We start from the raw sequence: 25,689 nt of genomic DNA, 5'->3' as shown, positions 1-25,689 counted from the left end.
GTTCCTAGACCTAAGGAGTCAAAGGATCTGCCAGCAGGGTCTGTTTGCTCACAATGAAGTGCTCAGGCTTTGCTGCTTTCTCCTGGTATTTCTTTTTTCTTGAGTCATCTGCCAAAAGGAAGACTGGTCTCAATGAGGAGCTCTCTGCCTTCAAAACATACATAAGAAAGATGAGAAGAGGAAAATACTAAGTATATACAGACTGTTTTTACGTTTAAAGTTGTAAATGGGCCAGATTCATTAATCAAACCATAAGGATCTGACAAGGAGTTGCAGTGATAGTGCTCTTGGTAGCCAAGGATTGGACTTGAGATATTAAGGAATCTTTCCGACTTCAGTGCTCCCAAGTAGATTTTTAAAGCTAGTTTAGGTTTTGCCTTAGACTGCAGACCACAGTTTCTCAAACAATTCAGCTGGTACTACCTCTTTGAGGCATCCTACACAGATACTTGTGGGGCAACATAGGGAGTGCTGAAGAACAGATGCGACTTAAAACAGCCGTGGCCTGTATTTCCACCCACTCAGTGCTTTCCCTGACCTGGTTGACTCTGGCCGCTGGAATGCTTGTGTTGCCACATGGGAATGGCTTGTGCAAGGATCAGAATGAATGCTTGGGAGGCTGAGGGAAAGTGGAGGGCATAAAAAGTACAGCCACACCTTCGCCAGTCTCTGTATAACATGGTAGTCTTGAAAACTTTGATTGTTGATAACTAGCAAGGCAATAGTATGTTTGATTATTCTTTAGAAATACTGAGAAACAGCAGAAAAGCTTTTTGCTCATCTTGCAATTTACAAGTGACTTTAATAGCTCTAGGTAACCTGTTCTTAATAAAAGAATTGCTAAAATGGCAAGGCAGAAAGCCATATGGGTTTTTATCAGTGGCTCCATTTGGCTTTAAGGCTATCTAACAGAGTAAACCATGCTTTTTTTTTCCCCCCTCAGACAGTATTGAAACAGTTGTCCTGCCATGTGGAGAAGGTCAGCTGAGTACAGCTTATGTGTTTGCCTAATATTTTTGAACACATTGCCCTGAAGTTTGTTCGATTGCTGTAGATTTTTCATTGGCTTTTTTCCCTCCTCTTGAAAAATGTACCGCTGATGTGGCAACACCAGCTTCCCTGCCTCAACCAGCCCTCCTCCCACCCCAAATAAATAAATAAAGAATTCTTGGTGGTTGCTGCTTTGTGTCCACTTCACCGAATTAACCTTCTTGACCTCAACATTTTTCAATGAAGGGGGCAATCAGATTTCTTAAAATTCCAGGGGATGTGTCCTGGAAGTCAACAAAATGTTGGCTTGCTTACAACAAGGAGGCTAGATAAGATTAACCAGGGGTTTCATTTACAGCAGTATTTTTGAACTGATTTTTCCTCAAGAGCGGCTTGTTGCTAACCTGATGCAGTTTTGCTGTGGCTGCTTTGGGAAGGGGCTGGGCTGAGTGCTCCCCTCCCTGCTTAGCTGGTGCCAGGCTTCTTGCCCTGCAGGTGGCTCACAGCACAGCTCCCTGATGGTGCTGTGCTGGGAAGCAGTGGGAGTGAGAGGCTGGGGAAGGTAAACAGGCTGACACTGCCTGGTGTTTCCTACATTGCATGAAACCACCACACCTGTTGTCCATGTCGCTGACTGCTGTGCAGGCATCTGAAGGCAGATTGAGGGGCACCTTTGTTATCTGGGTAAGGGAATTTGACTTCAGGCCATTGCTTCCCAGGTCTGCTTTCTGAATTCTGAGTGGGCTAGCTGATGGAGGGGAAAATAAAAAACCTATCATTCCTTTGGTAGTTATTTTTTTCCCAGATTTTCTCTATACTAGCTTGTTCTGTGGACTGCTTAGTCCGAGTGTAAGGGGAGCAGAAGGGTCACGTGATGGGAATGGATCCATCCTGGTAGCAGCTGTGGGGTTGGCACAGCTGTATCATGAAAACATGCTGTGAGTTACCTATGCAAGAAATTAGCACATCTCTGCAGTATCTTGACTTTGGTAGCAAAGATGATATGAGAAGCTGCACTAACTCTTCTTTCTCTGTCTCTGTTGGGTTAGTTAAAGCTGCTTACTGTAGGGCTGCTCTGTGTTGTGAATAACAGAGATCATAAAAGTAGACCCCTTCAACGTTTTATTTTCTAGTTATTTTTAACCCAGAGTGTTCTCATGAAGCAATTTGTAATGTGGTCCTACACAGGTTGCCGTCTGCAGAACAGCAATGCATGAGACCAGGAATGAGAGCTGTGAAAGGTGGTCAGGAACTTCTGGAACCAGCTCGTTGAAACCAGTCAGAAACTACATCTGCATGGTGGTGTAGAGTTCGCCCCTTATCGTTTGTTCCTGACAAAAGTCTCAATGTAGACAAACTTATACTAAATGTGCTGACATTTATAGCTCTACGAGTGGGAGTGCTACGGTGGAAAATTTTTCAGGGGTAAAGGGAATGGCTACCGTAGTCTTTGCTCGGTAGGAAGCTCCGTGATCTGCAATGGCAGAAGGGAGCTGAAATCCAGAGAGTTTGCAGACATTGGGAAGAGGACTGTTGTCAGTATTCAAAATGAAAGCACATGCAGCTCTGTCATCTATACCTCATTTCTAAAGACTTTTTTTTAACATATGCTTTTGTCATTTTCTTAGACAATATCTGTTTATCTTGCCAACTGTGAATGGATGCTGTAGGCACATACGCATTTAATAGATGAAATTGTCTGCAAATATGTTTGCTTCTCAGCTTATTGATCTTTAAAACAAACAGAAAAGCAAGGAATGGGGAGAGAGATTCCATGCTTGTTTCTGTTGCTTTATCTTCACTCGTTTTCCTGCCTTATTTCAGTCTGAGGCAACTATGTGATTGACTGCATAATAGCTAGCATTGCTATCAGGTCTTAATAGTCCTAGGGTCTGCACTTGACTAGAGCTGTTTGAGGGTTGCTGTACTGTCCTAATTTAGGTGAAATGACATTGGAAGAGTGGGAACACTTTTTTCCCCCCCCCCCCTGTTCTGTGCAGAAATACGATAATTGCTATGAGTTCTTTCTTCGTTTGGTGGCAGTGAGTCAGATGCTTAGATAGTGTGTTTGGCAGAGCTCTTTTGTAAGCTCAGAGAGCTCTTGCACTCCAGCGAGGGAAGTGTCCCTTGGCTTCTGGTGGGGCGTGGAACCCTGCTTGCTGCCTTAACTGTTTGGCCTTTGGCGGTAGGGAGTGAAGTCCTGGTTTCTGCCTGATGCAGAGGGATTTGTTTTAGCAGGAAAAGTCTTACCTGTTCCTTGCTGCTGTGTGATTTTTCAAGTTTGAGTTTTAGGTGTGACGGAAGCAGAAAGCAGGACCAGTTCTAGAAGTACTTCTCGTGCTTTCTTTAGTCACTGAAATATTGAAGAACCGGATATTGTTCAGATGGTAACTGCAAGTTTCTGTGTAAAATGGCATAAAAGTGGGTGTTTGAAAAGGTCCTCAGTTTGATCCTTACTTCTAGTTGTTACTCAAGTATGTCTGGTTGCCTGAAGCATTTTAGGAGGAGCTGAGAAGGGAGTTCTGAAATGATGGAAACTGAGGCTGAAGCAAACTTGTAAAGATTGGTACTGCAAATCCTTTGGTATTATAGATTTAGGTGCTCCTGCCATGCTTTTTCGCCCACACCACCTCAGCGAGGAAATGAGTGGAGTCACATGAGGCTCTCTGTGGTCCCTGCGTGTCTGAGGAGGAATAGGCAAATGCTTCCTTCTGTGGGATAAGGAGGAGGAAGGGAACATGGAGACCAGTGTTTTCTCTGCAAGGGTGCTTGCCAACTGAAGGTCATTGAGCCCTCGACATAATGCTGCTTAAATGGATGGACTTCAAACCCTTAGTAAGGAAACCTGCAGATCCAAGTAATGGTGCAAGACACCAGGGAGGCTCAGTTGTTCTTCCTGTGTGATAAAAATGAGGATTTCTGGCTGGAAAAGGTCTGTGTTGATATTATAATCTGTACTTTTAAGTGGTTTGGCTTCTTTGAAACAAGCTGTTTGAGGAACAAGTGCTATTGAGTTAACATGACGTATGCAACTGTAGAACATATTCAGTAATCATGCTGGGCTCAAAATATTGTACTAGGTTTTGTTCACAGTTGTGCCACTATTAGGACACTTCAAAAATGATTTGAGATTTGCGTGGGCAAATCTAAAATCTGGGGTTAAGGGGAGTATACAGAAGTATCACAAGATAAAACACTGCTTAGAGTATTGTGCTTTGCCACATATTTTTCCTTTCTTGCTCTTAATCCTGTTTTTGTTAGACCAAAACTGCATCGTTATGGAAAGACATGGTTAAAACTTGGCTGAGCCTCTTCTACCCTGCAAGACTGGATTGTTTTTAAGGTGAAATGACTGAATTGTATTCCAACTGCTTCCTTTGTACATTTTTTGTTTTTGTTAGGTAAATGGTCCCGGTGGGGATAGTATCTTCAATATCTTGTATGGTCCAAGGCGTTATTATATTTGAATCTGATTCTGTTTGTTAGCATTATATTGTGCTAGGACAGAAAGACAATGGGGTGCATTGTTTTTTTGTAACACAACCAAAGTTTTCTTTTAAGTTATTTTGGTCTTGGATATGCACTGTAACTCCTCTTATCTGTGCTGTGAATGTGACCATGTTAGAAGAAGAAATGGATGCTGAATGTGGATGGCATCAGTGTCCCAGGAGCTGCACTGTAAGAGTTTGAGAATAATCATGTAGTAATGCTGATTCAAAGCTTAAATAACTGAGTCTGTGGTAGGTTTCTGGGATAGAAAGCTGATAGGAAGCTGGACAAGCTTCCTTTTTTTTCTTGATTAACATCACTAGTTTTGAAACATATGAGATGGTTCCAGGAATTCTACTGCAATAATTGTTCTTTAAAAGACTGATTTTACGTTTGCATTGGAACCACGGTGCTCTAAACCGAGGGAACAAAACTGATGCAACCTTTGAGTCCTCTCATTTGTTCTGTTCAGTGGTTTCATGTCAATCCTGGTTATCAACCCTTCCTATGAGAAGTCATCCTTCGTGTTTAACTAAACAATTTGCAGGAACTTTGCCAGTTCACTTGTCACACTTGGTTGAGGTGAGCCCTGCTTTGCAGAGGGTGCTGTAAATAGAAGTAATCCATTACAGCCCAGTCTCCTCTGCCTTCTCCCAGCCACATCTCTTTTATGAAGGGGGTTGTAAAACTTTACTCCCTCTTTCATGGCCCTGTTTCCAAAGTGAATTGTTAGTAAGCAGGCTCTGGTCTTATCTCTGTTGGCAGAGCTGCCTGCCTGGTAGGTGGCAGCGGGGGGCAATGCTTTTCAAATGGGACTTTCCTGTGTTGACGGAGGCCCTTGGGTTTTTGTTTTGTTTTAACAGCTTCCTATTGTTTGAATCTGCAGGTTGTCCCCTCCCACACTCTTCTAGCTCTTTCCTCCTCCCTTAAATAATTTTTCCTTGTAAGTATTACTCAGAGCAGTTACTCTAACAGAATGTCCTCTGAGAGTTTTTTCAGCCTGCTCTGATCTCCAGTTTTTGTTGCAATACCAATGTGGAGTTTACACAATAGAAACTGACTTCTAAAGGTAGGTCTTACTAATTTTGAAATCTGTTGTTTAAATTCAGTGTCGCCACTGTTGTGACTACTTTTTCTGATTAAATCTAAGTTGTCACAGGAATGCTCATCTATATATGGTACTGAAAAGTAGAAAATGCTGCTTTTCAGTGTGGATTGTCTTATTTCTGAGATGCGAAGAAGTAGTGTTACTTCAGTTTGTCATTAATTTGCATTTGAATGTTCAGGCCCTACTTCCTAATGCTGTTTCGTATGTGTAAATTTTATATATCTTCTTATGTGTGCGTGTCTGAAATGCACTTTCTAAGCCATAAGCTGCCTTGGGTCCATCGTACCAGAGCTTCTGCTGACTAGTACTATCCATAATAAATGCGAAGATGAAGCCAGTCAAAATCTCTCTGCACCTCAATGTTTGTGACAACTGGAAGGGATATTGGCAATTTGTTTCCCATAGTTATTATATAGTATAACTATACGTAGTCAGAAGCTCTTAAGACTGCTTTTTTCATAATATGGATGCAGTTTTGTTTCCCACTACTTGTTAGCTTGAATTCTGTTTGAAAGAAAATTGGTAATAAAATGAGGTATTAAATATAGGTAGGGCTCTTAAAATTATTTTTAATGTGTTGATTTGTGAAAGTAAGGACTTACTTTGGCAGCTTTCCTGATTCCCTGCCTTTTATAGAAGTGCCTCGTTTCCAAAATAAACAGTAATTATTATGTGAATTTTGGAACTCTACCATGACTGTTCCATACTTCTCATTGCTGCAGCTTTTAGCATGAGATGCATCTTTGTTCAAATCTGTAGATTTGGAAAATACACAAACCATTTTCATAAATTTGGTGACAGTAAACAGGCTTTAATTCCACCAAATGATAAATCCAGTTCTAAAATCTGTCACTGGAGGTGGGGGGAACAGGGAAAAAAAGCTATATATCATTTCCACTGCTCATCATTCTTTATAATAAAAAAAAATTCTGCTTGTTCAAATGCATCCCAGACTTTTTTGAAGGAATACCTTTTGTATAATCCCTGCATGTTTTAGGCTGCCAGACATCGATTGTAGCTGCCGCGGTGGCTCTCAGTTGGGTGGGCTGAGCTGATGCGGAGCCAAGCATGGAAGCCTGCGCTCCTGCACACTGCATCTTCCCTTGTCCCCAGCTCCAACTTCTTGGCAAGTTAATTCACCTCATGAAACTCGTAGGAAATAAAACAAGCCCTTCTCCTCTTTTCCCATTCTCCTCAAAGTGCTAATTCTTTGAGCTGAATTTGTTCTTGCGATCCAGAGGGCAGGGATGTGGCCTGCCTGCCCACAAGCACTGGGATGGAGAGGGAAGTGCCCTCCCCGCTTTGGTGGCAGTGGGATTTCTGGTTCATTTGTCGATAGACAATGTCACCCCCAGAAATCGCCTGTCGTCCCACAGATAGCAAGAACGCTGTATCACAACCTCTGGCTAATTGTACAGGAAGACAAGCATGAACTTGCGTTTGATACAATGTCAGATTTCCATTGCGTGATGAGCTGGTGAATGTGGAATTAGCCTGAAAGGACAGAGGCCAGCCCATCTGACAATTTGCAAACTGAAGCACATCAGGGAGCTACTTGCATTCATCTGCATTATTAGAAAGTTCAGTGGGTATTTCTTCCTAGCATGTTGTACTTCATGAGAGTTACAGAAGCCTTAGGAACGTCGTCATCGCTAATTATGCTTTTTTGTTAAAACAAAACAACAAAACTCCCCAAAAATTCAGTTCAATAATTTTGTGCTTTAATGGAAAAGCATTCTGGACATAGTGTTTTATGTGTTTTGTGTTCATTTGTAATGTAGTTACACCTACAGGCTCAAGTCTCTGATTTAGGTGCCTTACAAAACAGAACAGGCTGATTCCAGCTTAGAGAGTTCCCACTCTAAGGCCAGAGAAACATGATAAACAGCTAGAGAAGTAAAGGAAACAGACTGTGGTGGCTGTCAGGATGAACAATGGCTTTGGCACACCTGCTGCCTAACTACTGAGCTTTTCTATGCTTTGCAGGAAAGGAATGATTTGGAGGATAACAGAATAGCTTTGTAGATGTTTTTGGTATGTTTCCATCTTCTCCGGGGGAGAGAAAACAGAAGCACTTGCTTTAAAGTCTAACAAATGGCTAGTGAAGGCTGGCATCATCAAATATGGGGGCAGAATTTAATCATGCACTTAAAAATTGAGAAGTCAAGATTATGCTAGATCCAAAGGCCCTTAGAAGTGAATGCAGGGAGTGGTGTACCAAATACTGGAATATAGTCAGAGCAATGCAATGGAGAAAACTGTACTCTTACGGCACTTCTGAATAGATATATACAGAAGCAAATTACTTTTATGTGAAAAAAAAAGAGTAGGTTTTCTTAGTAATTGGGAAGCAAAATGAAGAGAGCTGGAACAAATATATACGTGGGAAAGTTTTTCAGTATGGCAGTTTTCAACTCCACCAAGAGCTAAGTGATGTTATTCAGTTGCTGTTAACTCCTGGGAGTTGTCACAGATGTGAGCTCTGGGACGAGATGTGTCACAGCCATGGCATTTCACCCATTTTCCAGTTGCATCTTTTCAGGTTTGGATGTTTTGAATCACAATAACGATCTTTTAATTGAAGAATTAATACATGTATATTTCCACAAGTCTTCTTGAAGTTTATAATGTACTTGGTTCCATAAGAGGATGTATATTTCAATTCCTGTCCTAATCAGTGAGTACCTGCGTCACCATAGTATATTAGAATTGGGGAACTTGAGGGGACTGGGAAGAAATGAATGCTAAAAAGACAGAAGGATTTCTTTCTAGGCTAACGGACAGAATGTACCCAACATCACACGTTTTGAATCAAGCTCAGAGTAGTTTAGCTTCAAATGGAGTGCCTTTAGGCCTGATTGGCCAGAAGTGTAAGATTTTTCCAGGTCAGCCACTTGGTTGTGTGTGCGCGTGCATATGTATGTGTGATTTATTAATCACAGAGGAAGGATGCACAAGCTCTTAATCTGGATAGAATATTCGTATTTTTTCCTGTCTCCCTTACAGGTGTGCATAAGGAAGCGGGATATGTTGTAATGCTGGTTAAGCAATGCCTAATAAGAATAATGTTAAGTAACAGCGCATGTTAATGCTTTCTTCTAGTACTGAAGGGCAATTTAGTAGTTGTGATTTCTCAACACAGCATTTATTGTGGTGTAATGTGGTGACTGAAAATACCATCATGGCGTGCTAACTCCTTGATAAGGATAGCTTTTAGTGATGTTGCTTTTCCAGATGTCAGGTGATTGTTCTGTGAAGGCTGGTTATTCTGAGGGAGAGGACTTGTAACAGAACAGTATTTGTTTTTGCCTTTTCGCTGTCTCGCTGGTGTTCTGGATCTGCATTTGTTGTTGTATCGAGTTGCTAATCTTCCTCACACCCTGTTCTGGCAAGTGCGGGAGCTTCGTCCCCTCAGCAGCTTTTCCTGTTGGCAGCGTATTGTCTGGGGAATCATGGGGAAACAAAGTTGCATTGTGTGGGTTACAATGCTTGGAGACCCGGGCCTGGAGCGTATTGACGGGTCTTGTCTTAACAGGATTTGGCAAGAGTAGGTGTGGGCAACGTGAGGCTGAGCTGTTTGTGCAGTTGTGACTGGAAGGAGAAGGCTGCGCCCCATGCTGGCTGCAGGCCGTGGGGCTGCGGGGCTGCTGTGGGCCGCAGCGAGCCCCAGAGACCACCATTGGTAGCTGTAGCAGCACGTGGAGTCCTCCACAGGTTTGAGGGGCCTAAGCCTTCTGTGAAGAGCCCCCAAAAGGATTTTAAGATTGACAAGGCCAAATTTTATTTAAATAAGAACTAGAAATTTAGCTTTTTTAAAAGAGAAAATTCTGGGGAACTACAGGGTGTAGAACAGAGCTGTGCTTGTTGTATACAACTTCCTTGTTGCCCACTGGCTCTGTTTCCCAGTCTGTCAGTCACCGAGTAGCCCCATATGCCTGTAAGAAATGCTGTGCTATGTCTGAGGCCAGCTCAGGCATCTCTGTGCCGTGTGGTACCTGCAGCCCCTGGAACCCCCTCTCCTCTGAGCATCCTTGGTACCTCTCTCAGGGGGACAGGGCAGGATGGGGCTCTGCCCCTGCCCCAAAGGGTGCTGCATGGCACAGCCGTACTCTTCAAAGATCACAGGCACAGTTAGAAGCAAAAAAGTGAACACTTACATAAACGGTGTCATCCTGAGACCAGCCACATCCGTGCCCCTTGCTGTGTGTGGTGGAGCAGAAGAGCCCTTAGAGCTGCTGTCATGTCTTGCCTGAGCCCTTTCCCCAAAGCGTCTCATTCCCTGGGGTGCTCTGAAGGAATGAGATGCCGGTTTAGGCTGGGTACTTCACTCTACAGGGGAGAAAAAAGATAAACCTAGCACATAGAATAACATAGGAAGGCACAGAGCTTTAAACTTTATATTTCACCCATTCTGGGGTGCACGAAGTTGGAAACTGCAATCCTCTGTGCTTAACTTTACAGCAAGGATAGTGGTCACTGGAAAGTTAGGAGGTTTCAGCCAGGGGTGTTTCGTTTTCAGTTTGAAAGTGATTTCATCAGTTGGTGTGAGATCAGTCTGAGGATATAACAGAAGTAACTGTTTGCTTTTCACGAAAAAACCTGCAGCAGCGTTGAAATGCTCTAACCTCTGCTGAAAGAAGTTAAACTATAACTCTTAAGGTCAGCATCCTTTTGTTTATAGTCCAGGCTGCAATCTTGCCTGAAGTTCAGCAAGGCTGCAGTTCACTCTAGCTACTTCTTCAGTGTTGAATTCAGTGGCTTAAAAACTTGTTGCCTGGGTACTTTGCAGGCCTGTTGGGCCAGGCCTCCCTTCTTTGTATCGGGGGACATAATGTATCCTCAAGCTTGTTCTTTCTCAGTCTGTTTTAAAATAACAATGACAAAGTTATTTAAGGGTGTCTTTCCACACCTGTTGGTTGGTTAAAAGTATAACTTCTCAGGGTACCCACAGAATTCTGTTTAAATTTCATATTTAACAGTTGTCTTTTAATTGCAAATGCAGGAACTTTTTAAACTGCCTCTTCACTTTCTTCTACCAGTGAGCAATCCACAAATAATGTGCAGAGATTCCTTTTGTGGTATCTACCTCCTCTTGAGCCCTTTATGTTTTTCTGTAGAGAGCTTCTGGTGCCGCTCAGCAGTGTCATTTCGTTGCCAGGCAGAGCAAAAATAAATCAAAGCTGTTGACATCATTCTTCTTTTTCTTACCCCAACACCCAACTAGTCTGTTCAGCTTGTGTTATAGTGCATTTGCACAGCTTCTGCGATCCATTAGGACAGAGCCTGCTTGTATTTTACAAGAGTCTCTTTCATGCTTTGTGGATCTCTCCAGGCCACAGCAGGACACAGAATAATCCCTTTTGCATTTGGTAGTCACAGTATTTCTCTGGTAAAGATGAAATAATCTTTCCAAATGAAAACAATAACAACATCTTCATGAGTCTGTATTTGACGCAAGGTAATTCTCTCATGGTTTTTGTGTTTTAGAGAATGAACAGCTGCTTTTTTTTTTCCCCCAGCAGATCCCAAGATTTTAAGATGTTAAAATCTACAAGGAAAGAGTTGTATAAGTTTTTAAAATCAGCATGGAAGTAGTTGCATAAATAGTAGCATCTGGTAAGGATAATACAGATGTTCTTAAAATTATATTAGAAACTTGAATTCAGATTTTGCATTGAAGGAGGTCGGAGTTCTGTACAAGTTTGTTTTGAAATCTTACAGCTTTTCCTTGCTTCCAGTTCTAACATAAAATAAAGGAGTTGTATGTCAGAAATCTTGTTTGTAGGATATAATCTGTTTTGCACACACAAAACCTTCCATCAATGTGTGCTATTCATATTATGCAATATTTTAGTTCCTGAAATGTATTTCTGACTAATATACTATATATGAAAGTCGAAGAAAATATTTTGCCTGTTTGTTAGCCATGTCCTGCAAATTTCACAAAATGAAGCAGGTTAAACTGGATTTGAAGTTGTGTGTTTGGTTTTGTTTTGCTTTTTTTTTAACAACTGCTTAAGAAATAGATACTGGGACTTCTTGTCTTCCAAATATTTATTTTACTACATCTGTCAGAATGTCTTTTACCAGCATAAAAATGTTTGCTTACAAGAAGAAACTGCTGTAGGTATTATGGTCCAGATTGTCTTTCATTGGCAGAATGGTCATGTTTTAAATGTGTTATGATTGTGTTTATAGATTAGAAGATTTATACTAAGAATGCTTAGGTCTGTTTTTATTGACCAGTTTATTAACAATCTATTATTTAAATTAATAGAAAATCAGAATTTAGGCAAAATAAATTGTCTATTTGTAGGGCTTCTCAATGAGAGAAAAATTCCCAGTATTGGACATAGTAGTGCATCGTATTATACAGGGGCTCCTTTTCTGGGTTTGTGGGTATAATTGCGTGACTTTGTCTGCATTTAATATTCAGCTGTGAGTTCAGGGCTGTTGTGCATTCATTTGTCGTTTATCCTCTTCTTTAAAACACAGATTTGTACAAAGTGGGCGCTTGCTTTGAAACAGTAACGGGCAGGACTGCAGCTGAAGAGAGGCACCATATGTCCATGACTGTCCGCTCAGGGGGCAGTGAGCTGGGCAGCTGGGCCTGATCCTGGGGTGCAAAGGCCTTGGAGAGAGGCTGTGGCAACGTATTGCAAATGCTCTGTTTGCCAGGCGGAGACCAGAGTCCTATGTGCGAGTTCTGAATGTGAAGTTTGGAGGCCTGGTTATGTCTATTTGTTTCCTATTTACAAAAGGAAGAAGTCACCAGCTTGCAAAAAGTGTCTTTTCCTCTGTAAATCCACTAATCAGATGTGTTACTTTGCTAGTTTATAGAAAACAGTGAATCAGGTCTCTTACTTTGATAGAAAACAGTGAATCAGTCTGATTTCTACTCCCTCTCTTTGCCTGTTCCAGACTGCTGGTAAGGTACAGGACATTGTCATATGTTGCCCCCAACCTTTTTTTTGCTTTACTTTTCCCATATGTTAATTGCCACTGTTGGGAGACAGGATGTTTTGATTCAGTAAAAGCTTTTTCTTGTGATCCGTTCAAGTGTTGTTCCTATCCAGGTTCTGAAGGTTTCGGTGTTTTTTGCAGAAAAACACTTCCATATACAAGGCGAAATCAAGCAAAAATGAGTTTCTCTATTCTTGTTAGTTATGCTTATTTTTCTAAACTAACAAATAATGATTTTAAAACCAAGTTAAGATTAAGTGCTTATGCATGTGCATGCACACTCGTGATTCTGCTCAAGTGTTATTTATAGTTGTACAGCACAGATGACTGCTTTAAAAAATAGGAAAAAGCAGCATATTGTGGATGCTGGGTGCATTGTTTTATATCATTAGGTGGGACTACTAATCCATGTAATGCTCTGCAGTGCGGGAGCGCTCCTGCTTGTCAGTTTTAGCAAGGCAGGAAAAAAGATTTAAATGTTTAAGGTGTTTATGGCTTGTTGCAGTATTAAACTGCTGTTCTTTTTCTTCGCTCTGCCTATGCTTTGTCTTCATGAGTTCCTCTGAACTGCTTCAGTTTGGCACCTTGGTACGTTACTAGTCCGGCAAGAAAGTGAGTGTTAGAAGCCATCCTGATAAGTGGTGATGGTGGGATGATTCACTGCATTTTGTTTCATCTAATAGGTTGAGAATAAGTATTACTTTAATACTCCAAGCTATCCTGACCTTAAGAAAAAATAGGGAGTAATTTCCTAAATGCATTTACTGTAAAGTGTGCTGTCTGGCCCCCAGCTGTTGATCATGACAGAGGTGGGCATCGTGTCTGTCCACCCTCTGGAGATGTCTTCTGTAGGCAGTGGTGTCAGAAAGTCCATTGTGCCTCTGTACAGAGGAAGCTCTTTTCTTCCCTGGGTGTTTTTTTGCCCTTGAACGCTACCTGGGAAAGACAGTGCCTTGCGGTGTTTAACTTTGAGGTTCTTAATACATCACTGCAAAGACTAATTTCCACCCAAAGGATGTCCATCTGTCTGGTCAAATTCTGTTGCTGCTGTCTGCATGTTTGTGCCTTTGCTTATTACATTTTCTCTTTCCTTTGAAATTCAGCTACTGATGGTGCTGGAGTTTTTCTGTTTGCCTGTTTCCCTGGGAAGTACGTACCTTGCTTACCTGTGTTGGTTATTCTGTGTGAATGTGTATGTATTAAGGCATTCAGCTGTTTCAAGCATTACTGGAATAGAGGTATAATGAAACAAGTTAGTGAAGTAGAGGGATTCGTGGTGCTGTAATGTGAACAGAACATGATTTGGGATTGATAGCTAATGGCTTTTCCTTTAAGGAAGGAAAGGGATATGAAGATTGACAGGAGAATTCTTAGTTATAGCATGGTAGCTGTTCTAGAAGAGGCTGATTTTTTTTTTTTTTCCTGCAAATTTTTGTGGTGCTGCCTAGCAGGAAAAGTCTGCAAGGTCAGGAAAAGAGTGGCAGCAGGACTTTAAGATTTGAAGTTCTCAGTCATGAAGCCTTGTGTTACTGAATACCATTGTAGGCACTCTTTAGTCATTCTCGAGCTAGAATTTGCAAGTCAAAGCAGAAAATAATTGTTTTCCTGGGTCAGTAATATTATTGGAAGAAGAATGAGATTATTTGCTTGTGAATAAAGGTGCCACAAGAAAAAGCCTTGAAATCTTGCTGCTCAGGCATATGGCTGTAAAACGCAGAATTTTGCAAAGAAAATTATTGTACCTGGAGTTTGAATTAAATACTGAATTAGTCTTGAAGCTCCCCTTTGGAAAGCCTAGGTGAAGTTTTAGGAGGGAAATAACTGGCAGGAGGAGGCTGTCTGGGCATCCGCTAGAATAAAACCAGAACTTTCCCTTTCACCGTATGGTTGACAGCTGTCCTGTTCCTATTTGTCATCATTTCCTATGTTAGACAGGATTGAATGGTGATGTTTTACTGATTTTGAGCACTTGCATAACATTTGAAGCTGCTGCATTTTCCCTGCTTATCTTAACTCCACAGATTCCATATGGAGTGGGATGAGAAGCTGGTTTCACTCTCCCCTTCCTGTTATGAAACGTCCAGCACCAAGTCTAACATGGATAATACAGGGCTTTTTTTTTCTTTTGATTCAATCTTTGGAGAGTAAACTTCCATTTCATTTAGAAGGTGATATGAAACTTAGGGTAAGTACTTCAGAAATCCTCTTCCACGCAGTTGTATTCAGATGCCTGCTTCTATTACCATGTGCAGCAGTCTTAAAGAGCTGGGCAACTGCGGAGTGAGGATCTGAAGGGAATGCAAATTATTCTGGAGTCCTATTTTGAAATTCTTTGGGTTTACTTCTGGCTAGATGACTTTCTTACCTATGTCTGTTCCTTCCCACTTCAAGTGTCAGAGAAAAGCTGTTGAGATAACAGCTCCTTTGGGTTGCATAAGAGAAGGGGGGGGCAAGATGCTTCCAAAGGGGCTGGGGAGGAGGATACCAAGCTGGGATCCGCCTGCCTCCATTCTCATTGACTCTGCAGCAAACGCATGTGCTGAAAGTCCTGTGATGCATGAGATCACTGGTTATTAATATAGTGTTTTTGATATGAGTAAGGGTTTTATCTAGGGAGTGAAGTGTGTTTTGGCAATAAGCCCACACAAAGTAAATAACATGGCCTTTGCGTCTCTGGTTATGACCTCTCATCTCTTGTTGTTTGTCTTCCAACAGAAGCCCTTTATTGTTCAGTTATCCCACATTGCGTTCTTAAAAACTGCAGTCTCTAATGTGAGGTAGTCCTGAAACTTCTAGATCATCTTGTAGGTGAAGTTATATTTGATCAGAAAAGGCTGTAATGCTGATCTTTATAAATAAACTCACAGCTCTGAATACCTTTTTTATTACAATATGCCTTTTAATGGTTGTCATTGTCATTACTGGAAGGTTTTTAATAGCTTGTCCAATTGAGAGCCACTGATACTTTGGGTCCAGTTAACTGCTTTATGAAAGTCTGGGCCTGGCTACCCTATTTTTCTCTCTGTAGCTATATGGGATAGATACATACTTTTTCTCTATTTTGAACAGAAGTCTGCATGTTCCCAGGTTTGAACAGAAGACAGGTGTTTCTCAGCTGATGTACTGCTTCCAGGAAGGACTGCAGAAATGACCACCGAGCCTCTATAACCCCGCAGAAGCATCCCCAGACAGCTGGGGACAAGCAGAGGATGGCTCCTCTTGAGCTACAGCAGCGGGAGGTTTCTAGCCATCCACCATCACTGAGCCATCTGCAGTTCAAAGCCCATGGCATTCTGCCACTTTTTTTTTAAACTGAGAGAGAGATGCTCTTCAAAAAGATTTGGCTGACTGTTGGGCTTAAAATCAAATGGTTCGGATTAGATGACTGTTCACAGTATTTCGTTAGACTGTATTAAGACACAGTTCACTATAATTTTCTAAAATGCTGGCAAGCAGTGCTGCTCGCTGCAAAGAATAAACCACCTTCATGCAGTGTAAAGCTGTGCTTGACCTCAGCAGCTTGCAGAGTCTCACTTTTGGGTGTTTCTGCAGTACACGGTCTCTCCACACCCCTTGTTGGTCTCAGCTGTTAACAGGAACATGGAGTGGGTTTGTTTTTTCCTGTTATTTGCTGGTTTGGAAAGTCAGTACAAGAATATTCTTCATTTAAAAAGAGCGCTCAGTTTTCTCTCTCTGTAGAAATATTAAGCTGTATTGCAGTGCAGAAATGGCAACGGTTCTGCTTCAGGGAGTGGTAATCCCAAGAAGCTTGGGCCCTTTCAGTGTCCTGCCTACAGTTTCTTCTAGCGGTTCGTAGGCTGTACAAATACAAGTGGTAGTGCTTGAAATTACTTCAGTTTTCATCAAGGACACGTGCCAGCCTGGTTTGCTCGCTGTTCTGTTGAGACCCTTTCCCATTGGCTTCCATTATCTTGAGACAGGCTCTCAGAGAAATGTCCTTCGCTGTGTCTGCAGTGTTTGTCATGGCTCGTCATGCCCTCATGCTGTAACGGATCCAGCTTTGGATCTGGGGAAGTTTTGTTTTTTGTTTTTTGTTTTTTTTTCTCTTTACTTGGAGATCATTTTGATACCATTTACTAGCAAATTGTAGCCTAGCATTTGGATAATTGCTGTGTATCTGGTAAGTGAACCACTTCCCTGGTGTCTGAAAGAGCACTCATCTGAACTTCACAGAAACTCCCAATGTGTTTTCTCATGTCATTCCTGGGAGCCAGCTGATACTCAGAGCTTTGTAAAGGTATGACAATGCTTTGCAGACAAGGAATTGTGCAACAGCAGAATGAAGGATAAGAAAGAGCAGTATGATTATGTCCTGGGTGTCAGCTGTGCTGTCAGTTCCCAGTTCCACCCTGTAGGCAGAAGTAAAGGTAAAGCCTTTTAATTAAGTTATCTGTTTAAGCAGAAGACTAAAAAATGGGTGTAAGCTTGACAGCAAAAGCATTGCAGGCTTTTTTCCTCTTTCTCCCGGCACAGCAATCAAGACTGAGGAAAAAGCATACATAAAGCAGAAAGGTTTTTCTCTGTCCCATTTGTGCTATCAGAAAGTTCTTGGGGATGGAGATGAATGGAAATGATTGCACTTCTCAGTAGTTACAGTATGTCTTCTAGGTGCACAGAGAGATCTGCCCAGTATTTCCAACTAGTTGCAGAACTCAAAAAGACAAGAGGTTCTCCAGAGGACGTGATCTCCTCTTGGTACTGAGGCAGCTGGCTTCTGTCAAGGATATTTACTATAAGATCTCTGCACTGCTCACTCTTTACTTCATCCAGCCTTATGGCTATTAGGTAATGAGTACTTATTCTATCCCTCTTTTATCTCATCACCTTCGAGATTGAGCATAGACTGAGATACCAAGCTGGATATTTTGGGAGGTCTGAACTGTAAATGAAGGTCTTAACGTTGATGAGCGATTAAATATAATTTAATTCACGCAGAAATTAGCAAATGCTTTCATCGTTTCAGTTAAACAGAAAGTTGCCAAGCCTCTGGTTGTGAGAGCGCTCTCCCTCAAACCTTGGGATGGGGCTGGGGACAGGAGGCTGTTCCCCTGCATCCATGCTGAAAGGGGACCCTGCTGGGAGCCAGCTGGGTGAGAGCTTCCACCAAAATGCATCATCTTGGACAATTCTCTTCTTTGTTATGAAAACTATCAAAATAGGGGATTTCCGTGCCATTTCTCATCTGTTTATGATTTCATTGTTGTTTTTACTGTGTGAAAGGACAATTTACTCTCAACACCAGTAATCCGGTCTCTACTGCCTGAAAAGTTGGTAGGATCACAGGGGTGGGGAGCACGTTCTTTTCTGAAAACACCAATGTAGAAACATAAGTCACTGAAAATAAATTCTGAACCTCTGATCTTACGTAAGTGTGATAAATACTTAATTGGTGGCTTCAGCCATATCTAGAACTAAATGGAAGCATCTCCTTTCCTAATTTGGCTGTTTTAATTCAGCCTTGTGCCTGGAATGATTCATCGAGCAGTAGCCTAAAACGTATGGAGAGATATGAAGCTGAAATAAGAGGAACGTGGCAATTTTTTTGCCTTAAAACAAAGTAGAATAGTGGAACCTCACCAGAGAAGGAAGGATACAACTTGAGATGCTACATTTGTGTGATGTGCAAATAAATATAAAAACGAATCGGGACCTGAACTCTTCTTTGGCACATCTGTGAGAGCTCTGTGCCCTGTTGTCCCAAGGACAGACTGTCAGATTTCTTCAGGCCAGGGGTACGTGCTGAGCTGTGGCCAGCACTGCTCCAGGGGTGCACTGCTAGAGAGGTGACGCGAGTGCTGCTCCCATGCACTGCTCTTGTCTGTTGGGCCTGCTGCTGTCTGGGAGATACAGATTTGAGGGATCTATATAATCTTCATGAATGATATGTAATATTTATAAATGATTTACTCTTTATTATAACAATTTTGTTATGTCTGTGCAACTTTTCAGGGATCTAGTTAGATTTACTTAATCATGCTGGCTGGATTACTTTTGTGCTTTATTCCAGTGAATGGTGTTCTTCACATGATAAATAAAACTCAAGTGCATTAGAAGCTTTTTAGGCTGTCTGCCTCCATTTATTGTGTCTCTAAGATAACATTTTGAGTAATGAACCAAGAGCATCGTTTATGTTTTTGCATCTGGCACTCCTGTTTTGGTCATATTTCTGTACTAGTAAAATTTCCAGCAATGAGAATCATCTCTGAGAATCATCTGTCTTCTGTAGGAACAGTTTTCTCAGATCTGATAATGCTGTTCTCCTTTACTTCAAACTCACTTGCTTGGGGTTATGCCAGTATGCCACATGGAGCTATAGTACAGGAGCTATAGGTTTTGAGTAACTTTCATTTGTAATGTAAGAGCTATATGGAGCTGCACGTGTTGTGCCCTGATGTTAAAATGCTAGAGAAAGCTGGGAAACCTCAGTAGCAATTGAATTATAGGGGTTTTCCTTGTCCTATTAAAAAAAAACTTCTTTTTTTGTGTCCTTAGTGGGAGAACAGTCTGGCTCAAAAACTTCTTTAATCAGAAATAATATGTGAAAGTATTTTCTTCTCACTTAACTATTCAGTTCTCTGAAACATGTCATGTATATCATTGTGTTATTGTGATCTCATTTCAGAGAGTAAATTTGTTTTTCTTGAGTTTTGTGGTTGGGATCGTTTTCAAGCTCACACAGTATCAGGGAGAAGTAGCATGTTTAGAGAGCACCTGCGGACAAGCTTGTGTGGCAGTGCCCTTCCATTTCCTTACAAACCACTGGTGGTTTGTTTGTTTTCTTTTCTTTTTTTTTTTGGAATTGTCTATTGTGAGGTGAAAATACAAGAGGCTTAGCTTTTTTTCTGGTGGTGGCTGTGTCATTGGTGAAAGCAAAGCAGAATATTTTAATAGTGATGATTGCTCTTTTCCTTAAGTTCTTTTTTCCTGCTTTTTTTGTTATCCTTCTTGTGATTTCCATGATAGAACAGAGGCTAAGTGGATCCGTAAATAATACATATGAATATTGTCATACATATATTTCAGACTAATTAGGCTTCCATTTTGTAGCTCTTGTATAATGTTGGTAAGTTTACAGTGTTTGGTCAAGTGTGAAGCTGCCATTAATTTCCAGAGATGTGGTTCTGTCCTAACTGGGTGGTTACTGGATTGAATGTTTTCTGCTTATTCTCTTATCTCTGCAACAGCCATCTAGCTAAATGAGCAGACTGAACTTCTCCCTATAAAAGACCATGGAGAATGTAGGCTAAGAAGTCAGTTCTGCTAAGCCTGTACAAATGTAAGAAGTTTGGACGATTACTACCAGAGTCCTGCCAGCTTGCAATACTCCCCTTGTGATTACAGGCAAAACAAAAAGCTTCTAATTTGTTTCTGGTCCCAAGACAATAAAAATCAATAGAAAAATGTATTAATTTTGTAATAACTGGGCCATTTTGGCTTGAAGATTTATAGCCCAGCTTGAGAGCAGAATCGTGATTTGCAGTTCATGAATATTTACTCACTGCTGCTCACTCCTGTGCTGCTGGGGTGTGTTGTGGATTTTATTTTCCATCTTCCTGTAGGTGCTGTGGAAAGGGGATGGAAGAGTGCTTGGCTCAGGGACTTTCTGTGAGTTAGCACGGAGTCTGCGTACCTCAGCCCATTCCCGTGACATCCTGCTCCTGGCTCTTGCAGCTCAAGCTTAGTGCTGCACCTATTGCAAGTAGCAATGGTTTACAGAGGTTCTTAAATGGTTGCTTGAAAGTCAATTACCTCACACAGTGTGTTTGGCTTGTGATTCATTAAGGGATTGAGCGAAGAAAAGGGGGGTTGAGGATGAAATTGCTTTGAAATGAAACCTGTATATGTTCAGTGCTCAGGAATGTTGCACGACTGGCATGATAATGGACTGTGTCTGCAGGCTTGCAAGCACATCTGAAAATTTTGCATGGCATATTGGCGACTGGGAAGAATATTCATCTGTATGTAGATGTTTGCCTGCCTTACAGCAACACTGAGACTTCTATTAAGCAAATTCTACAAATATTAATGAAGTACAAACAAAATATTACTAGAAGGGAGTAGGTTAGGCTACTGTAAGACATCCGTGGATGTTAAGGAAATTCTGTGTTTTGACAGAAGATGGATGACTTATCATTGTGGTGAAGGTGAAAAATGTGCCTTCACAGATACCCAGGATATCTCTGTAAGGAGTTGTACTCTTAGTTAATTTTTGCTGATGCACAAATTTTGCATGTACTTATTTTGTGGTACGATTACTTCAGAACATGTGGAATAGAGCTGTCTTGTTCATGCTAGGTATATTCAATTGTTGTTCTGTTATCAATAATGGGGTAATCCTAAACCTCATTGGCAGTGTCCCATAAAAATGCTACACTATTGGCTGTAAAGTAAATAGAGGTGGGAAAGAGGTGGGATACTCTTGCAAGAAGTTTTTTTTTTTAAATTACCATAAATTCTTGCAGTTCATTTATAGGATTTTTTTAGAACAAATTCTTTTTTTATATTCCCTGCAAGACAAGGGCAAAAGTGAGCTTAGGGTAGGAAGAGCAATTTTTATTGAATGACGCTTATTTCTTCATAAGCATCAGTGTGTCTTGGAAGACATTGTGTATTCAGTGTACCTCGGTTAAGCAACTTATGTGTGTGTGTGTGCATATATATATATGCATATATATATATAAATATATATAAATAAAAATCACTGTCTATGGTTAATAAATCATGGAGAGTATTTTGTTCTGAACACAGCTCTGGTCTTCTGAGTCAGTGCGGAGACTTGTCTTCATCTCAGTGTTCTAACATTGGTGGAAAATTCCAATTCTAGCATGGACAGTATATTAACATCTATTCACAAAATCCTCCCACTACTATTTGAAATACTAAGATCTTAAAGATATGTAATATTTAAGGATTGCAAAGGATATGTATGAACACTAGCATGATGCTTGTGTGAATGTTTTCTCTCTTCTTAAATCTAACTTCCTTCTTAACTCTACTGACATAGTTCAGCCCTCTTGCTCTAACATACTTTACTCATAAATCTGCATTCTTTTCCTTGTTATTTTATTTTTTGGGTGGAGGAAGGCTTATATTTTTTTGCTTTGTCTCAGAAGATTCAGTGTATTGTGGGAGGTGAGGCAACACTGGTCTTGGCAGAACACCACAAAACCAAGAGAATAATTAAATGACGCAAGCCTTCGATTATTTTTCTCTCTCAAGCTTTCTGGCACGGCTGGGCATTCCGATTGCAAAAGGAGGATCAGGAGGAGGAACTTCTAAAGATCGCACTCAGAATTAGAGAACTGTATCAGGCTCCTCGCTACTCTAAAGCTCGTCGCTCTCAAGTTCTGGAGTTGCTGTGAGGATAATGTCTCTTTCATCACCCAAGACAGAAGTAACTGAATGGGGGCTGCAAAGACTTTATGGTTTTGGTTTCAGTGCTCTCTTACTAATTGGATTTTTCCCATCTTCTGTGGGAGGATTATAAAAGAATTAGAAAAAGTGCTTTTTGGGGGGAGGGTGGAGGGGGGTGGGAGGTAGCTGTTGTTTTTCTCCTCTTGATTCAGGGACCTCCTTAATCTGCCATTTGTTCCCTGAAGTTACTACCCACTTGGAAAAGAGACAAACAGCATAACAGATGAACTTGAAAGACGATGGAATCCTTCCCTCTGCAAACTTTGTACATGGCTTCTTGTAAAAGAGGGTTTAGTATACATAAGCATCAAATGAAGAATAGCATCCTGGGCTGGATTTAAAAGAAACAAACTGCTTCTGTGCTGAAGAAAAGATAAACTCCATTTAAACCATAAATTATAGAGTATTGGATGTTGTTCCAGTTCTGAAATTTTGGTGAAAGAAAGGGAAGATCTTATCAAGTAAAACACTGTACCAGCCAAAACCTACATGTTCTACAGCTAAAACTGGAAGATGTCTTGGAAAAGAAGTTACTTTTCTGTGGGTCGGGGGAATGTCCAGGGGATGTTTACTCCACGAAATACAACCTCAATAGCACCCAGTAAAGGTCTGAGCAATGAACCGGGACAGAACAGTTGCTTCCTGAATAGCGCACTACAGGTAAGATCACAGAATGCAAAGTGGTTTTGTCATCTCTTTCTGTCTATTGCAATATTTTCTGTGCTGTGCAATGCGTACAGCCAGGCTTGACTATGTAATTGTTTGTGAGTCTAGGTAGAAGAAAGCTAAGTTGGGAAATGCAGATTAGTTGTGTTACAGAACAGCTCTGGTAATTTTCAGTTTTTCTTGGTGAAATTAAGTGTTTGCACAATCACGTAGTACACAGAGTCATTTCTGTGCAGACTTGTAATATATCAACCAAAGGTGAGAATGTGTAGAAAATTTATTTTAAAATAGGAGAATATTGCATAGGTTTCAGTATGTCTACTCCTTAAAGTAATTTTTGATGATCCAAACAAGTTCAAGGGTTGATGATATTTGTACAGGATATTTTTATGCAGTCCAGTTTTCTTTTTAATTGCTAATTTGTAGTTTAGTTTAGATGTTTGAGTACTTACCTTTTGATTTAGAAAAAAATAATTTTCCTTTGTCAAAATGTGGTGGAGTGGCTGCTCTGCTTGCGTTGTCACTGTTTGCATATTTGGAATGTATGTTTGAGTTTCGGCCCTTCTAGCTGAAGGGTTTCAAACCCTTTCTCCACTTCAGGCTCCTTCCCTTCCTATGACTTGTTTGTGTAGTACAGACTGCGTCACTGTCTTTTTCCATGGGAAAAATTAGCTTCTCAGCTAGCTTCAGGCTTCAAGATACCCTGGTGATACAAATACAAATGGAAACTCTCGTGACCCTCAAACAGCTTAATATGCCAGGAAATACAGGACTGGGTACAAAGGAAAGTGCTCACAAGAAAAGTGGAGTTTCCAGTGATGTGCTGTATTGTTCTGTGAAGCTGTAAGGTGTAATCACTGGCTGCCTCCTAACATTGAGTTATTAAGTCTATGTCAGAACTAAGTGGAGCCTAATGGCAGCCACACAGCGTACATAAAATAGCGAAGTGTGTGACCTGGCCTGCAGTGTGCTACAGAAGCTGTTTCCTTCTGAAGCTCAAGAGAGATAGTACACCAGAAATATTTATAGTTAAAGCTGAATACAAATAAAACAGAAAAAAGATTATTATCATTTTGTAATAATATATACTTCTATTTTTCATCTTATTTTTTTAACGTTGTGCGAGTCTGAGAGACTCTTGAATGTTGTTGCTCCTTACTATTAAGTATTTCTATAAACATTCAAGATAAACTCCAGAGGCAATTACAGTGAAAAATTGGGCTCGTTCCTAAATGTATTATTTTTTCTTTTTGTGAAGTCTGTAGTAGCTCTTCAGGAATGTTGTATGTGATCAGATGCTTCAAAGGTTTACATTGCCTCCCAGGCCCTTAAGTATTGGGAGAGTGTGAGTATAAACATACCCCTCACAACTCAGAAAGTTTGGGAAAGTTGACAGATTAAATATTCACTAAATGGATTGATTTCATAATACAGTTGAAGGTAACATTTGGGCGCTATGGTTTAGTTAACAAATTGTTAAAGCTAGCAACGCTTTTCGAAAGCAGTACAATTTTTTTTTAGAACAGTACATTTTTCTAGTGCACTGTACTGGACCAATTAATCAGAATTAGCTGTTTGGTCCCTCTGCTCATGTTAACGAAGTGTTTAGTCAGTCACATGCCAGCCTCAACCTTCCCGTTCCATCTGGAGCCTGGCACAGAGGGTCAGGGCTTCTTTCAACACAAGCCTCTGCCCCTGCCAGGCTGTTGGTACTGAGGGCAGGGCTTGCAGGAGAGCCCAGTTGCTGTTAGCTGAAGTTGAAAGAGCTAGCAGCAACCACGAAGAGCTGACTGTGAAGCACCTCAGATCAGTAGTGTCGCTGCTGTGCATGTGGAAATTTAGATGGTTGCACAGGTTTGGTGGTAAAACAGTGATAAAGCTTGGTGCTATCACAGCAAACTTTGCCTTGCGCTGGTGCTAGAAGGGCGTACGAAGCCTGCTTGTTTTTATGTGCTGTGATCATTACCACAATAACTACCCACACTACTTAGGGTTAGAAATCCACCAGTCATCACAGGATGTAAATGCACTTAGTAACGATAATAGTGAGCACAGAGGATTTTAGTAATTTATTGTTTTGACATTCAAGATCTTGTGCAGATATGCACTGCTGGTGTGCTCCTTCTGACATGTGGCCTTTCTGCTCAGAACATTGAGGCTGATAGGGAGGAGGAGTGAAGTGCAAGGAGCTTACCTGCATGGCTGCTGGGGCTTCTGACACCTCTGCTGAGGTTCGCAGTGTGGCCATGCAACTGCTCAATGTGGCCCAAGCACCAGGGAGCAGTCAGGGCACCTGCAGTTGGAGCTGGCAATGCCACACAGGCAAAGCAGCGTGTCTTTAGTCTAAAAGCACGTGAAAAGAAATTGAGAAGTATGTCCTGCTCTAAATTAATTCCCAAGTGCTACAGTTGTTGAGAAAGAAAGGTGAAAATACCAGCTTGCAGATAGCTAAGAGGCACACTGTGTTAAAAGTGACATTCATTAACACTAATGTGCTTCAGAATTATTTAACGTGCATTTTTAGTCAAAGCTTTATGCAGCATATTCATAAAATCATTTGTGTTCCTCTTTGTGTTTCAGGTTCTCTGGCACCTGGACATTTTTCGCCGCAGTTTCCGACAAATCACGACGCACAAGTGTATGGGTGATTCTTGCATCTTCTGTGCTCTCAAGGTAAGGGTTGGAAATAAATTTCATTTATTAAAAAAAAAAGTGTAACATATCACCAATATTTAATTAACATGCATCTGGAAATCGGTGAGAGCAAAGGTAAATCTGATTAGTGGCTGGGTGCTGATACTCATAGTGCTGTTGTTAAAATATGTTCCACTACATTGTGAAAATACTGTAGGTGAAGTTACAGATAAAAAGGACTCTCATCAGTGAAGTGTGGATCATCATGAGCCTCTGTTTGAAATTATCACTTCAGGCAGTAAAACATCTATTTTCTTTGTGCTTTTTTCTAATTTGTCATTTGGTTTATATATATTTTATTGCATATGGTTAATATGCTCTTCAGAATTTATCTTTCCTTTAGA

At 41.0% G+C, this 25,689-nt stretch overlaps 1 protein-coding gene across 10 annotated transcripts in view; it reads left to right on the top strand.

Annotated features, from left to right (window-relative positions):
• The window catches only part of USP54 (ubiquitin specific peptidase 54), a 101,629-nt gene that overhangs the window by 27,236 nt on the left and 48,704 nt on the right, over positions 1–25,689 (top strand). For 6 of the 10 annotated variants that reach the window (XM_040563396.1, XM_040563399.1, XM_040563400.1 and 3 more), the window contains 2 exons: positions 21,791–22,645; positions 25,232–25,324. In XM_040563396.1, the coding sequence (XP_040419330.1) occupies positions 22,499–22,645; positions 25,232–25,324 (240 nt within the window). In that variant the 5' untranslated portion in view covers positions 21,791–22,498. Of the gene's footprint in view, positions 1–5,426; positions 5,549–11,025; positions 11,046–14,576; positions 14,736–21,790; positions 22,646–25,231; positions 25,325–25,689 lie in introns of those variants that run through there. The other 4 variants (XM_040563395.1, XM_040563393.1, XM_040563394.1 and 1 more) reach the window with 4 other exon arrangements.

This window comes from Cygnus olor, chromosome 7 (genome assembly GCF_009769625.2).
Source record: "Cygnus olor isolate bCygOlo1 chromosome 7, bCygOlo1.pri.v2, whole genome shotgun sequence".
Lineage (NCBI taxonomy): Eukaryota > Metazoa > Chordata > Aves > Anseriformes > Anatidae > Cygnus > Cygnus olor.
Note: the sequence above shows the minus strand (reverse complement) of the source record. Positions and strands in the feature narration are given on the sequence as shown.